General features: G+C 39.5%; 1 protein-coding gene across 6 annotated transcripts in view; it reads left to right on the top strand.

Annotated features, from left to right (window-relative positions):
- Positions 1-1,921: 1,921 nt before the first annotated feature.
- Positions 1,922-16,274, top strand: part of HAUS3 (HAUS augmin like complex subunit 3) — a 159,122-nt gene continuing 144,769 nt past the window's right edge. For 4 of the 6 annotated variants that reach the window (XM_061145371.1, XM_061145374.1, XM_061145375.1 and 1 more), the window contains exons 1-2: positions 1,922-2,049; positions 3,178-3,236. Coding sequence is in view for 1 of the 6 variants with exons in the window: in XM_061145373.1 (XP_061001356.1) it covers positions 3,776-4,678; positions 5,777-6,216; positions 7,956-8,184; positions 15,334-15,567 (1,806 nt within the window). In the remaining 5 variants the exon portion in view is untranslated. Of the gene's footprint in view, positions 2,050-2,484; positions 2,888-3,177; positions 3,237-3,630; positions 4,679-5,776; positions 6,217-7,955; positions 8,185-15,333; positions 15,649-16,274 lie in introns of those variants that run through there. The other 2 variants (XM_061145373.1, XM_061145370.1) reach the window with 2 other exon arrangements.

Here is a 16,274-nt window from a genome sequence, read left to right as displayed (position 1 = left end):
TCACTTCAGTTGTGTCTGACTCCGTGTGACCCCACAGATGTCAGCCCACCAGGCTACCCTGTCCCTGGGATTCTCCAGGCAAGAACACTGGAGTGGGTTGCCATTTCCTTCTCCACTTTGACTCCCTAAGTCCCCCTTAAAACCCCAAATGTTTTGATTGGAGGAAAGAAAGCTTGTCCTGGAAGTTAAGTGTAACACACTTGCTTTCGTAAATTCCAAATGCAACCTCAAGTACAGAAATGCCCTAATAAGTCAAGTTTCCAAGGGAAACTCTTGAGTCTGAATAGTTAAACCTATAGTATTTTCATTTGTACTCAGTGGGCTAATACCATTGTGATTTTTACTTTATAGTTTAATGTTTTTTGGCACCAGGAACATCTTTCAAACAAATGACTAAGGTCAGCAGTTCCAAGTCATGTGGGGGATTTGTGGGCCCAGGGAAGGACTCAGGAGTCACTCAGAAAAGCAAGGTTCTAGTTCAGATCAGCGAGCTGGGGTCTCACCCTCCAGTTTCCCAGGGATCTTTCTAGAGAGCAGCCCTTTTCTTTCTGCGTCTCTGCTTCGGTCTCCTCTTGAGTTCCTCCTCCCAGTCTATAAATATCCCCAAGTTCCTCCCATCTTAAAACCCAAACCCTCCCCCAGCGTTGCATCCCCACCCCCCTAGTCTCCTGTTCTGCTGCTTTCTCTTGCTCTCCCTCAATCTCTGCCTCTTCAGCAGAATTTCTTGAAGGCACTGCCTCCAAAGCCTCCACTTCCTCCGGGTAAGGCGGCCCAACGCCTCTCCCCGCCCCATCCCCACGGCTGGGTGGGGTCTTCCCGGTCTCCCCCCGCCGATGGGGGGTGTGTGTGTCTAACCCCGCCTCCCAGTTTGTCAACCGGACCCTCTCTTGCCGGGTCCAGGCCCCTGCGTTCAGGCCGGGCACCGCTCTGCGAGTTTTTTTCTCCTGTAATGCTTTTCCCAACCATTTTGGGTTCTATTGTCTTTTTAGAAGAGGAGGATCAAAAAGTAGAACAAACGAAGAATTAATAAGTAGGTTCAAGTCCAGATTAAAATTCATGGTATCTGCCCTGGAACATTATTCTTTCTCTTCTTAAACAATATTAAGAAAAGTTATCTGAAGAGATTTCTGCCCTGCCAATGTCACATTAGACTAGGACGTTATCGAACAAGCCACCTTAGGGTCAGAGTAGTGATGGCGTAGTAATGACCAGGGCCCCAGCCTTGCTCATTGATATGTTAATTTGCAGAAGATTGGTAAGTAAAACAAAATTATTTGTGTCTGGTAGAGATGCAAACACATTCTGTCCGATACAAGTGGTAACCTCAAAGTTTTGCTTCACTGGACTGTGTGGTGTCCACCAGATTTCCTCCAACGTGGAGGTCTCATTTGAGCCCTGCTCCTCTCGCCGACCACACACCCTCCGTTTCTGGCATCCTGCTTTAAAACCCGTGCTCCATCTTGACACACACCCACTCCACGAGTCAAACAGTTTCGACTTTTTAAATAGTCCTATGTTGAAGATGGGATTGTCCGCTGAAGAGAAGGCTTGGGAACGAAGTGCTCCTGGAAAACAGCGTTCGTCACAAGAGACTCAGAGGCGAGAAGTCTCCTCGGCGACTTCGTCCACGCTCACTCCTGCGGCAGCGGATGGCAGCGCGGCCCCGGGGCCCGCGGAGGACCGGTCGCCCGGGCCACCAGGCGGGCGGGCGACGGGGCGGAGCTGGCTCTACTGCGCGCTCCCGCCCTGACGAGGCTGCGACGGAACACCGGCTCCTCAGAGGAGGCGGACGGAGCTCTGCGGGCACTGATTCACGGCGGCGTTCCGCTGGGAGACCGCTTGAGGCAGGGAGCCAATCAGCTCTCTCCCTGCTGGTATACGCCGGGCTCGGGGCCCCGCCTCTTCTGATATTGCGCCTGCGCAGGCGGTCGCCAGCGGCCGGGTCTTGGTCTTTTGCGCGCGCGCGCGCGGGAGCGGCCCTCCCGTGAGGCCTTGCAAGGCTGGGCGGCGGCGGCGGGCTTCTGAGGGGTGCCAGCCGAGCTTCCTGAGGTGAGCGGCGCTGGACTCGCAGTTCTCTCAGGCGGGCGTTGGGACGGTGGGAGCGGCGCGGGTCAGCGGCTGCGTCGTCCTTCCGGGTGCCCCTGCGGACGTTTTTCGGGCGCGCGAGTAGTTTCCCGCGCAGCGCAGTCGCGGTCGTCAGGGGGAGGGGACGGGGGGAGTGACCGGAGAGTCTGGGGACTCCAGTGCGGTCGGGGGGCGGCCGGAGGGACGAGGGGCGCAGCGGCGGGAGACTGAGGGCTCCAGTGCGGTCGAGGGGGGCGGCAGGAGGGGCCAGGGGCTCGGTGCCGGGAGAGGCGAGGGAGCGCAGCGGAAGACTGGGGACTCCAGTGCTGGCGGGGGGCCGGGCTCTAGTGGGGTCGTCGAGGCGAGGGGCACGGCCGGAAACGGGGTCTCCAGTGAGGCTGGGCTGTGGCGGGGGGCGCGGCTCCCGGGGCCCCAGGCCGCTGGGCCCTGGAGGCTCTGCTGGGACGCGGGGGGCACACTCCAGCCCCGCCGGCCGGCCGGCACCCACTTAGTTCAGTTTAGTCACTCAGTCGTGTCCGACTCTTTGCGACCCCATGGACTGCAGCACGCCAGTATTCCCTGTCCTTCAACCAACTCCCGGAGTTTACTCAGACTCGTGTCCATCGAGTTGGTGATGCCGTCCAACCATCTCATTCTCTGTCTCCCGTTCTCCTCCTGCCCCCAGTCCCTCCCAGCATCAGGGTCTTTTCCAGTGAGTCAACTCTTCGCATCAGGTGGCCAAAGTGTTGGGGTTTCAGCTTCAACATCAGTCCTCCCAGTGACTATTCAGCACTGATTTCCTTTAGGAATTGACCCGCTTAAGGTTTGTGCAGTTTGTTGTCGCGCCGACTGGGTCGCCTCTGTGGACGAATATTTTATTGACGCGCACCGATCGTTCATCGCTGAATGACACAGAATCACAGAGTGCCGCAGATTACTGGGTCCCTCCTCTGAACCTCTTGTTCCCTTCGCTGGAGTTCGCAGCGTGGATTTTTCAGTTGTCCCTTTGCTGAAAATAACCAACGCCTGACATACCTTTATTTAAGGACTGCTCAGTCCTTTGGTTCTTTTCAGGTCGGGGGTGGTTCTTAAACCTGGTTTTCTCTGCACTAGGTTGGTCGTGTCTGACTTTGCTTCCCTGCGTGAATGCGGCTGCTGACTGAGTCGTTCAGGTAAATATTCAGTTGACTCTTCCTCAAACTCTGACCATATTTATTTCTGTCTTCTCGGAAAGGACAGGGAAAAGAGATTGCTTAGTCACGTGATGGCGTGGATATATTTAGATCCATCTATTTTTGAATTAAAAACTGAATTGCTGATGTATAAAATGTATCTTAAACCATGTTACCTTTGGAAAAAATAAGATTTTCTTGTTAATTAGCCTTTCATTACAGTTTCAGTGTTCTGAGTAATACTCTAATTATTTCTCTTTGTCAGACTTTTCAGCTACAACTATCTCTGGGTTAGATAGTTCCCAAATATCTTGTGACATTTATCTGTATAATACTTTAAAAGATAGAATCGCCTTATTTGTGGTCTAATACTTGGTCTTTTTTTCCCCTCTAGGATAAATTATTATAGATTCTAAAAATATTTTTCCCCCTTCTCTATGGATTTAACATAAAATTAGTTTTGTATGTAGTTGGACTTACTTTTTAAATATCAACACCATTAAAGCCTTATCAGTTACAAAATATCGGGTAGTTAAACCATGAGCTGTGGAAAAGATTTTGTGGAAACATTAAAAAAAATCGGTTATCCCAAAGCTGATAGTCTTAATGGGGAAGATTTTGACTGGTTGTTTGTTGAAAATGAACAATTTTTGAAGTGGTTTTGTGAGAATGTGAATGAACAGAACGTATTGTCTGAAGAGGAATTGGAAGCTTTTAGCATTCTTCAAAAATCAGGCAAGCCCATCCTAGAAGGAGCAGCATTGGATGAAGTTCTTAAAACTTGTAAAGCTTCTGATTTGAAGACACCCACCTTGAATGACAAAGAGCTAGAGAAACTAGAGGATGAGGTTCAAACTCTGCAGAAATTAAAGAACCTAAAAATTCAGCGACGTAATAAATGCCAGTTGATGGCTTCAGTAACTAGTCACAAATCTCTGAGGTTAAAGGCTAAAGAAGAAGAAACCAATAAAAAGCTGAAACAGAGTCAAGGAATTCTAAATGCTACAAATACTAAGATCAGTAATGAACTTCACACTCTTACTGATGGAGTTGCCAAGTTAATGACGTTTTTCAGACGGTCTAATTTGGGTCAAGGAACAAATCCACTGGTGTTTTTATCTCAGCTTTCATTGCAAAACTATCTAAGCCAAGAAGAGCAAAGTACGGCAGCATTAACCTTATATACCAAAAAACAGTTCTTTCAGGGTATACATGAAGTAGTCGAAAGTTCAAATGAAGAAAATTTTCAACTTTTAGATATGCAGGCACCATCTGTTTGTGATAATCAAGAAGTTCTTGAGGAGAGCCGGCTAGAAATGGCTAGGCTGCAGCTGGCATACATTTGTGCTCAACATCAGTTAATTCACTTGAAAGCAAATAATTTGAGCCTGAAGTCAAGTATAAAGTGGGCAGAGGAGAATCTTCATAGCCTCACTAGCAAGGTAAGTATGAGAAATGAGACTGGATTCATATTTAAGTTGTTGTTAATTATGAAATAATATTGGGAGATCCCCTGGAGAAGGGAATGGCAACCCACTCCAGTGTTCTTGCCTGGAGAATTCCATAGGAGGAGCTGGTGGGCTATAGTCTATGGGGTTGCAAAGAGTCGGACAGGACTGAGTGACTAACACACGCTGATAGTAAAGTATTTTAGAAAGGGGGATGTAATAAGTAATTACATTTTCTTTTTCTTACTTTCTGTTCAGTGTTTAGTTATGGTATGTGTTATTGTTTCACACAAATAGATCTTAGTGGAGGGCAGAAATAGTAGTTATAACCCAACCACCTTATCTAGCTCACTTTCAAAAGTACTTTTGCATTCTTTGTTGGTTCATACACAGATAAGGCTGACATTGCCTTTTTTATGATAAATGAGTAAAGAGCCTTATTGCTGTTATGCCTTATTTGCTCTGACCAGAGGATGGTGCTAACGAAATTAGAAATCCAGTTCAGTGGATTGAAACTCTTGATTATTTTTTAAGAATGTACAGATGTATTAAAGATATCTACCTGCACTCCTGGGTAGCTTGCTTTCCTGGTCATGTAACCAGTAGATAGTTGAGTAAAAAGAACAGTTTTTCTGAAGCTAAATACCTATAATTGTCACAAACTTCAGAATGTTGTATGAAGTCCTGTCATTCTGTAGAGGTTCTAAAGTCAAGAAGGAAGGTGGGAGAAGAGCTCCTCAGATTATTTTAAGAAAAGCATAAATAGCATATATTAGGGTTTGGTAAGCAGTGTCATAATGGGTGATTTTTTTTTTTTAAAACAAATCTGACAAGATCTCTGTTTTGGTAGCCATTTATGTGTATAGTATTTTACATAGTAGTAATAACATTAAAATTTAGCAATTCATAATGGCTTTACCCTTGGTTTCATCTTCACTGTGCCATTTTAAACTGTGATTTTGGCTTTTGTTAATTTGAAACCAGTTTCTATTAGTGTGTTATCTCATAAACTAAGATGGAAAGTGAAAATAATTTTAAAACTATTCCTACTTTGTATTTACAGTTTGAAATGTAATTGTTTTGTTTGTGTAGGCTCTTGGCAAAGATAATTTGGATGCTAAAATTTCTAGCTTGAACAGTGAAATTCTGAAACTTGAAGAACAAATCACTCATATAAAAGACAAAATTTTGCCTGCTGTGGTAAAAGAGAATGCCCAGTTATTGAATATGCCAGTTGTAAAGGGAGATTTTGATCGACAGATTGCTAAACAAGACTATTACACAGCAAGACAAGAGTTCGTTTTAAATCAGTTGATAAAGCAAAAGGCATCATTTGATCTTCTTCATTTATCATATGAAATTGAATTGAGAAAGCATTGGGACGTATATCGTCAGCTGGAAAACTTGGTTCACCTACTTAATCAAAGTAATTTGATGTTCCACCAACGATTAGAAATGCTAACAGACCCATCAGTATCTCAGCAGATAAATCCAAGGAATACCATTGATACCAAGGATTCTTCTACTCATAGGTAGGTTTCTTTGTTTCTTTAGTGAGTAATTATTTTTCTATTTGTTTTTGTAAAGTACTAGAATTTGAACTAAGGTTTGTGAAAGTTTAAAAGTTCTTTGCACTTCATTTTTGGCTTTTGGATTCTTCCGCCTTTCTGTTACATGGGTCTATGTTTCTTTTAGTTTTTTTTTCCAATTCCTCAGTTAATTTTATTTTTTTTTTAAATTTTTTAAAATTGAGGGCTAACCTTTTCCATTTATGTTAGATCTAGAAGTAGCTGGTTTAGAGGTGAGGTGGATGGTTTGGAGAATTGAAAATATACAATACAAGACCTTTATTCATGTTTGGATGCTATTATTTAGATGCTTTTAGATTTGGGGCAGGAGGTTAACTCCAGCAGGAAGTTTGAATACAGCTTGGTGTATAGCAAGTATTGCTGAGCAGAGAATTGATTACATTTGGAGAAGGCAGCGGTAGAGAGGAGAGAAGACTTCATTTTTGCATCTAGTCAGGTGAATCAGTAAGAATGACTGCTAGCTTCTGGTCTCTTCTGGATGTCTGAGCAGTTAATGGTGTGGAGATACTGAAATTGAGTGGCTAAAGTAGTAAAAGGACTCAAAAATCTGGATTCTACTGCTGCTTTTTCTCTAGACTAGAAGAAAATCATCTGATACTTTTTATTCTTATTAATGAAATGAAGGGCATGGATAGAGCTACGTCATTGCACAGTTTTAGAAGGTGGCATTGACATCATGATTCTGTGTGAATGGTGCCCCCTGAAATTGTGTAGTCACATTCCACAAGAACAGAATTAGCCTTGGACTTGAATTGGTTTGAGGCTTCCTTGGGGCTGAGATGGTAAAGAATCTGCCTGCGGTGCAGGAGACCCGGGTTCGATCCCTGGGTCCAGAAAATCCCATGGAGATGGGAATGGCTTCCCACTCCCATATTCTTGCCTGGTGAATTCCATGGACAGAGGAACTTGGCAGGCTACAGTTCATGGAGTCACGAAGAGTTGGACACAACTGAGTGACTTAACACTCTAACTACTTTTCACTTTGAACCAGTTTTAGGAAGACTTAAGAAAAAGAGCAGATACTTTTTGTCATATATGTGTAGAAGGTGCTGCCTCACATTTTCCTTTTGTACTGTAGGATTTTTCTGCCATTAATGTTTGAAGTATTAAAATAGCCTCATTAGAAATTTAATTTGTCAAGAAAATGTGGACATGACTGGAGTAGCAAGTTTACTATTAATATTTATGTAGCTTGTATTTTCAATTTTTCTCTTTTAAGTCTACCACAGTCCTTTAAAATTAGGTAGATGTTAAGATGTGAAAATTAAATCTCAAAGATTGATTTGACTTAGGTCTTACATGACAGCCAGAACTCAGACCTAAGTCTTCTGTTTCAAGTTCTTTGCGGTTTCTGCTACATCATAGTTGTGTGCTGTGAAAGAAGTGTTTTTTAGGGCGGTCTCTCTGAAATGTTACTTTAATTGAAGTAGGTTAATGGCAGTTAAAGTCAAAAAGAATTTTATGTCTAAAACTTGGAAGAGAGGAAAACTGGGGATTCAGATACAATAATTAGAATATGTATTTCTGTAATGAGATAGTATTGTAGTTGGAAAGTTTTTAATTGTTTGATTTATATATACAAATTGTTAGCTTTCCCCAAAGATGTCCCAATATAGTGGGTTATAATTTTGAAAACTATACTGACTTAAGAATTTTTTCTAATTTTTATTTCCACATTTGAGGCTTTATCAACTTTTAGAAGGAGAGAATAAGAAAAAAGAATTATTTATAACCCATGGAAACCTGGAAGAAGTAGCTGAGAAGTTAAAACAGGATGTTTCTTTGGTACAAGAGCAGTTGGCAGTATCTGCTCAGGAACATTCTTCCTTTCTGTCCAAACTAAACAATGATGTGAACATGCTTTGTGAAGCTTTGTATCAAGGAGGAAATCAGCTTTTGCTTAGTGATCAGGTAGGTGCTTACGATGGTAATTAAAAATGCTTAAAAAAAATAATGTTCATTGTAAAAGATACTAAAGAAAATGTTAACATGAAGAAAATATCACCCCGTTTCTCTGATAGTAGCATTTTTATATCTCATATTTATTCACATATAAATGTATTTTTCAAATAGTTTTGGTCAAAGTTTTTAAAATTTATTATATATTTCAGATATGAAAGGATAGTAATGTTTATGGTGAGAATGAAGAAAAAAAACCATGCCTGTAGTTTTTTCACCTATTTTAACACACGGAGGATTGCTCTTATATCTTTCAAATTCTGTGTACCCTTAGCAATATCATGATCCTTCTAATAGCATTTCCCTCTCGTTTTTTAGGGAGGAACTACAATGCTAAGTTTTGTCATTTGCTTTCTTATACTTGTAATACAGACCGTGTGTTATTTAGTTTTGTATGTTTCTGAACTTTATATAGATTTTATTATGTATATTTTTCAGTAACTTGCTTGTTTCTTAATATGATTTTGGGTTTCATCCATGTGGATATTTGTAAAACTTAGCTCATTTATAGTAGTTCATTTATAGTTTTCTCTTTTGTATAGTTGGTATTCCCTTATGTGAAATTCCACAATTTAATTACCTGTTCTGTTGACAAGACATTTAGATTATTTCCAGTTTTTGCTGTTGTAGATCATACAGCTATGGATAGCCTTGTTGCATGTCTTATAGATGCATCTCTCTCTCTCTCTCTCTCTGTCACCTCACATAGGAGTGGAATTGCTGAATAACAGGTTCTGTTTTACATTATACAGCAAACTGATTTTAGAACTGGTTGTACCATATTGTACCAGCAGTGTTTTAAGAGATGCTCTTTTACCGTATTTTTTTCATCACAGAGTGCTATTTGCATTTATAATTTTTTCTCACTCTGCATAGATATAAAATAGCATCCTGTTGAGGTTATAATTTGCATTTCTCTGATGATCATGGAGGTTGAGTCCCTTTTGGGTAGGAGCTCTTTTACATATTTCCAATGCCAGTCATTTGTCAGTGGTGTGTGTTGCATATGTTCGCTCCCTATGTGTGTCTTATTTTTTTCTTTTTTATTGTTACCTGTTAGTTTGTTTTTGGCTTTTTTTTTTTAAAGATTTCAATTTTGATGTAATTTATCACTCTTACGGTTTGCTGTTTTTTATATCTTGTGAAAGTTTGCCCTTAACATAGTAATGACAGTCTCTTTTACTTTATCTGAAACGTTTATGATGTTCTAGTTCAGTTCTTTAATCCACCAGGAGTTTATGACATGAGAAGTAGAATTCTAACTTTATTCTTATTTTTTCCCCATGAATAACCAAATTGTCCCATTACCACTTATTGAGGCATCCAAATTTAAAATCAGTATCTTTCTGGTGAAAGGACCCTCATACATTAAAATACATAAAAGACCCTCCTTAAATGTCTTTTGCCTTCATGTATATTCGCTTAGATATTAACAGCACTACCAGTTCTGAACCATAAGCTGGGTTCAAAGTCTGTTTTGGAGGATGAGATGGTTGAATGGCATCACCGACACAATGGACATGAGTTTGAGTAAGCTCTGGGAGATGGTGAAGGACAGGGAAGCCTGGCATGCTTTAGTCGTTTGGGTTGTAAGGAATTTGACATGACTGAGTGACTGAACAACAACAGATGATTCCTGTCTGGACTGTGATTCTAACCAAGGGCTCTTCCTGCTCTGGCCATCCTGATCTTATGATTTTTGGTGTCCTTAGTTTATTACAAAGACAGTCTGCTGTTTGACTTCCTTTCTTCTATGGACCTTGCACTTTACCACTCATCTTGTCAGTCTCAGGAATCATGGATTCTGTTTTTTCAAGATTAGTGATTGAGTAAAGCAGCTTCTGGGCGCTCTTACCAGTCTGCATTGTTTTATGGATTTGTAGTCTTTTGAAGTCTTATTATCTCTTTGTTGCTTTTAGGAAGCCTTGGGGTTTTGTTTGTTGTTGTGGTTGGCTGGGTCTTCTGTGGTGCGTGGGCTTTCCCTAGTTGCGGTGAGCAGAGGCTCTTTAGTTGTGGCATGGACTTTCTAGTTGCCCCATGGCGTGTGGGATCTTAGTTCCCTGACCAGGCAACATAGAATCTGCGTCCCCTGCATTGTAAGGCAGTTTTTTTAATCACTGGACCACCAGCAAAGTCCTAGGAAGATTTTGTTTTGTTTGACTCTTTAGAATACTTCATTTCACTTCTTACATTTTTTCCTGTGGGAGAATTGATCTGAATAACTAGCTTATCTTTTCTTGAAATAAGCCAGCTTATGATTAGTTTTTTTAATAATTTTTTATTATAAAATATTCAAAATGTAAAATTTACAATTTTAACCATTTTAATGTGTGCAATTATGATGACGTTAAGAACATTTGCAGTGTCATGCAGCCATGTCACCATTTACTTCCAGAACTTTTTTCTCATCCCACATGGGCTAAACTCTGTGCCTGTTAAATATTAATTCTCCATTCCTTCTTTTCCCCACCCCTGGTAATCTCTATTCCATTTCCTGTCTCTATGAATTTGCCTACTATAGGTATCTTATAAGAGTAGAATCATATAATAATATTTGTCCTTTTGTCTTTGGCTTATCTCAGCATAATATCCTTAAGTATCATCCATATTGCATCAGGTGTGAAAATTTTATTCCTTTTTGGTGCTGAATATTCTATTGTGTGTATATATCACATTTTATCTGTTCATCTGTATTTTATCATCACATTTTATCTGTTTATCTGTTCATCTGTTCATAGACACTTGAGTTGTTTACACCTTTTATCTGTTGTATATAATGCTGCTATGAATGGTGGTGTACAAGTATATGAGTCCCTGTTTTCATTCCTTTTGGGTATATGCCTATGAGTGAATGCTGAATCATGGTAAGCCTGTGTTTAACTTTTGGAGAATCTGACGTTACCCAGCAACTGTACCAGGGTTCTAGTTTCTACATGTCCTCACCTATACTTGTTATTTTCTCTTTTAAAAAAGTATGTAGTAGTCATCCTCATGGATATGAAGTGATATTTGTGATTAGTTTTTTAAAGTCTATTACTGATTCTGTCTTCTTGATCTTTTAAATAATTATGTAAAAATCCTATGATGGTGGATTTGAAAATTTCTCATTATAGTTCTGTCAGTGTTTTATTTATATTTGAGTCTATTTTATAAGTTACATCCAAGTTTAAAATTGCAGTGAATTATTATTCTGGTAGATTTAAATTGCAGTGATTTAACTGTTTAGCCATTATCTAATGACCCTGTATTGTGCTTTTTGTTTTAATTTTCTTTTGTCCGATATTAATATTCCTATGCTATTTTTCTTTTGGTTAGTATTTGCAAAGTAGATGCTTTTTTCCTTTACTTCTGTATCTTTTATATTGTCCTTTTATTTAGCATTATGAAATAGAACATTTCCATGCTACAATAATTTTAATTTTTAATGTTTATAATACTCTATTGATTTAATTACTGTGTCATAATTTCTGTAACTAGTCCACCATTTGGATGAACTCTTAGAGGTATTAGAGAATTACGAGGTTTCTTGGGTTATACACATTATTTTTTAGCTTTTGATACTGCTATATTGCTTTTCAAAGGAGTTTACCTACTTCAGATGTCACCAGCTATTTGAATATCTACTAGACACCATTTATCATACAATATACCATAATTTCAGGAGTTTCTAAGAAAGAAAAGGCTTTTTCATTTATACTGACACAGTGCTTTCTTATTTAGAATTTTTATTTCATACCTATTAGGTATCTTTTAGGTATGGTAGACATAGGTTTTTATCATATCCCTTAGGAATATACATTAAAAGGAAAAAAGCCAGTTAAAATGATTAAGGTATTCCTGAAACTCCACATTCAGTGTCCCTTTCTATGTTATTTCTTGACTCAAAATATGTTTTGTGTTTTTCCACACTGTACATAAACAGTGTTGGTGATAGCAAAAAACTTACTATTCAGCTGGTAAGTCGTTTCTGACTCTGCAACCCCGTGGACTACAGCATACCAGGCTCCTCTGGCCCTTAGCTGTCTCCTGGAATTTGCTCAAATTTATGTCCATTGAGTCAGTGATGCTATCCAACCATCTCATTCTCTGTCTCCCACTTCTCCTGCCCTCAGTCTTTCCAGCATCAGGGTCTTTTCCAGTGAGTCGGCTCTTCACATCAGGTGGCCAGAGTATAGGAGCTATAGTTTGAGCATCAATCCTTCCAATGAATATTCACAGTTGATTTCCTTTAGGATTGACTGGTTCAATCTCCTTGCTGTCCAAGGACTCTCAAGAGTCTTCTCCAGCACCTCAATTTGAAAGCATCAATTCTTCGACACTCAGCATTCTTTATGGTCCAACTCTCACATCTGTGCATGACTACTGGAAAAACCATAGCTTTGACTATGTGGACTTTGATCGGCCACGTGATGTCTCTGCTTTTTAATATGCTCTCTAGGTTTGTCATAGCTTTCCTTCCAAGGAGCAAGAGTCTTTCCATTTCTTGGCTGCGGTCACCATCTGCAGTGTTTTTGGAACCCAAGAAAATAAAATCTGTCAATTTCCATTTTTTCCTCTTCTATTTGCCATGAAGTGATGGGGGCTTATGCCCTTATCTTAGTTTTTTGAATATTGAGTTTTAAGCCAGCTTTTTCACTCTCCTCTTTCACCCTTATCAAGAGGCTCTTTGGTTCCTCTTTACTTTGACTGACAAAATGTGGCCCACTGGAAATGGGAATGACAAACCACTCCAGTATTCTTGCCCCATGAACAGTAGGAAAAGGCAACTAAATGACCTAATTTTAAAATGGGCTAAGGACTTGAATAGACTTTTCTCTAAAGAAGATATACAAATGGCCAACAGGTTTATGAGTAGTTGCTCGACATCACTAATTATCAGAGAAATGCAAAGCAAAGCCACAGTTGAGACATCGCCTTACACCTGTTATGACTATTATCAAAAAACCAAAAGAGTAGTGTTGGTGAGGATGTGGGGACATTGGAACCCTGTAAAGATGTACGTTTTTGGTGGGAATGCAAAATGGTGAAGCTACTGTGGAAAACAGTATGGAATTTCCTTGAAGAATTTAAAAATAGAACTACTATATGATCCTGTAATCCTCCTCCTGGGTATGCATCCAGAGGAAATAAAAATAGGATATTAAAGAGATATCTCTGCTCACATATTCATTGCAGCCCTACTTGTAATAGCTAAGCTGTAGAAAAAAACAAAAGTCCATCTGTGGCAGAATAAAAAAAGAAAATATAGTAGTTTATACATACAGTGAAATATTATTCAGCTGTAAAAAACAACTGCAAAATACCACAACATGAATGAACCTTGGGGAGATTATGCTAAGGGAAAATAAGCTAGTCCCAAGAAACAGTGCATGATTCCACTTACTGTGGGCTATCTAAAATTGACTCATTGGAAGCACAGAGTACATTGGTGGTTGCCAGTGAGGGAGAGTTGTTAATCAGTAGGTATCAGGTTCACTTAAGGCAACATGGACACGTTCTAGCAGTCTGCTACGCAACGCTGTGCTAATAGGTAACAGTGCAGTTTTGTGCCCTTGAGTTTGTTAAGAGGAGAGATCTCATGTCATGTGTTCTTAACCACAGTAAGGATTGGAAAAAAAACTGGTGCTGGGATCCCCTGGTGTCCAGTGGTTAGGACTCCGTGCTTCCAGTGCAGGGGCATGGCTCTGATCCCTGGTTAGGGAACTAAGACCCTGCAAGTCTTGCAGTGTGGGGTATTATATGTGTGATAAAGTGCTGCTTACGAATGTCTGGTCAATGACAGTTACAGGATGCTCTTAATTACACAGTGCATATTGATTTCCGTTATATTGAAGTGTGAAAGAATCCATTCTAGAATCCCTAAAATATGCTGATTTTACTGTAATGTCATTGGGTATCATTATTTTATGTTTTTTCCTAGCCCAGTAAGATATAAAATGTCATCCATATGAATTTTAACTTGCATTTTTGTTAATGAAGTTGAATATTTTTCCATATTTGTAGTAGTATTTTAGTAACTATTAAGATCTTTAGTATTGAAATTAAAGGTGAGATGTTTCTCATTGTTTTCCAGTTTACAGGGTTTTTCCTCAGAGGCCACTTACTGTAGCTACTACTTGATTTTTTTTTTCTTAATGTAGTTTAAGAAGTACTGCTCTTTGGAGCTGGCATTTATGACATGTGTAAAGCTAGTACTCTTGAACTTGTGCATTAGAATCACCAGGGAGCCTGTTGAAATGTGGCTTCTGACTTTGTTGCAGTGATTTAGTGTGGAGTGAGGTAGCTATTCATAGCAAGCACCAGGTGATTACCATACTGGGGATCATTCTGAGAAGTGGTTGAAGTTGAGGGGTAGTTATAGCTACAGATTGTCTGAGAACCTCTTTGATAATACTGGCTGAGAAATTTTAGGAGTAGAAAGCATGGTTAGAAAACCTAAGCTGCTTTTAATGTTAAGAAGTGAGGAATTTCAATTATTAAATGTGAGGGGTCCAGAATGTCTAGGTTTTTGAGAAGAATTACATGGTAAATCAGGATTGTTAAATGTTACATGTAATTCCATCTTCTATAACAGTGTGAAAAAAGAAAAATCCAGATTAAGACAATTATTTTTATTGGTAATTGCTTCATTTCAAGGTTTTCTCAGTACCTCTGGTGTCAAGTAAACAGGTTAGGCTAAAACAAGGTTTGATTACTTTGGCAGAATGATAAGTTCCAAGGAGGAAATGGTGTTCTTTTCTTTTTTTTTTGGTGTTCATTTTTATAGCTGTAGACTCTAAAACAGTGCATGGTATAGGTAGGCATTTAGGATACTTGTTGAATGTATAAATATGCACAACAGTTTACATATCAAATACCCTTCAGGGAGTATGAATTTGCTTTGAGTCACTTAAACTTGCCTACAGAAGTTGTTTCAATGGATCTTACATAGACTTTTTATTAATCCTGCTATGGATTTTTAATTGAGGTTCATTTATTGTTGAGGTTGTGGGAATAATCATTATATCATTTAGATTCTTCCTATGTAAATTACACTTAAGATTTATGATTGGTGTTATGAATAGAGATATTGAATTAAAAAGCATTATGTTTTCCTTTTAGGAGCTAACGGAGCAGTTTCATCAAGTTGAATCTCAGCTAAATAAACTAAATCATCATCTTACTGATATTTTTGCTGACGTGAAGACAAAAAGAAAACTTTTGGCATCTAATAAGCTGCATCAAGTGGAAAGAGAATTATATGTATATTTTTTAAAAGATGAAGATTATCTCAAAAATATTGTGGAGAATTTAGAAAACCAATCAAAGATTAAGACCACTGGTCTTGAAGACTGAAAATTGCCAAAAATGAAATCTTCACTGTATGTGCTTTGCATATTAGGAGAATACAGATAATAAACACCATGAAAATGTTAAGTTCGAGGTCAATGAACCATTTCATTTAATGAATTTTGAGTATTATATCAATTTGGTTTATTTCTTATGTGTTTGTTCAGAGTACCAGTGCTTTTTATAACTTGAGAATTTGCTTTGTGGCACTTATTCCTGGTAACCTTTTTTTAAAAAAAATTCATTTACTTTCTAATAATTGCTTTACAGAATTTTGTTTTCTGTCAAACCTCAACATGAATCAGCTATAGGTTTACAGATACCCCTCTGTTTTGAACCTCCCTCCCATCTCCCTCCCCATCCCACCCTTCTTGGTTGATACTGAGCCCCTGTTTGAGTTTCCTGAGACACGCAGCAAATTCCCGTTGGCCATCTGTGTTACACACGGTAGTGTGAGTTTCCATGTTACTCGCGCCATACGTCTCACCCTCTCCTCCCCTCCGCCCACGTCCATGAGTCTGTTCTCTATGTCTGTTTCTCCATTGCTGCCCTGCAAATAAATTCTTCAGTACCATTTTTCTAGATTCTGTATATATGCATTAGTATATGATATTTATCTTTCTCTTTCTGACTGACTTCACTCTGTATAATAGGCTCTAGGTTCATCCACCTCATTAGAACTGACTCAAATGTGTTCCTTTTTATGGCTGAGT

This window comes from Dama dama, chromosome 6 (assembly GCF_033118175.1).
Source record: "Dama dama isolate Ldn47 chromosome 6, ASM3311817v1, whole genome shotgun sequence".
NCBI classification, from domain to species: domain Eukaryota; kingdom Metazoa; phylum Chordata; class Mammalia; order Artiodactyla; family Cervidae; genus Dama; species Dama dama.
This window is presented reverse-complemented; position numbering and strand designations above follow the sequence as displayed.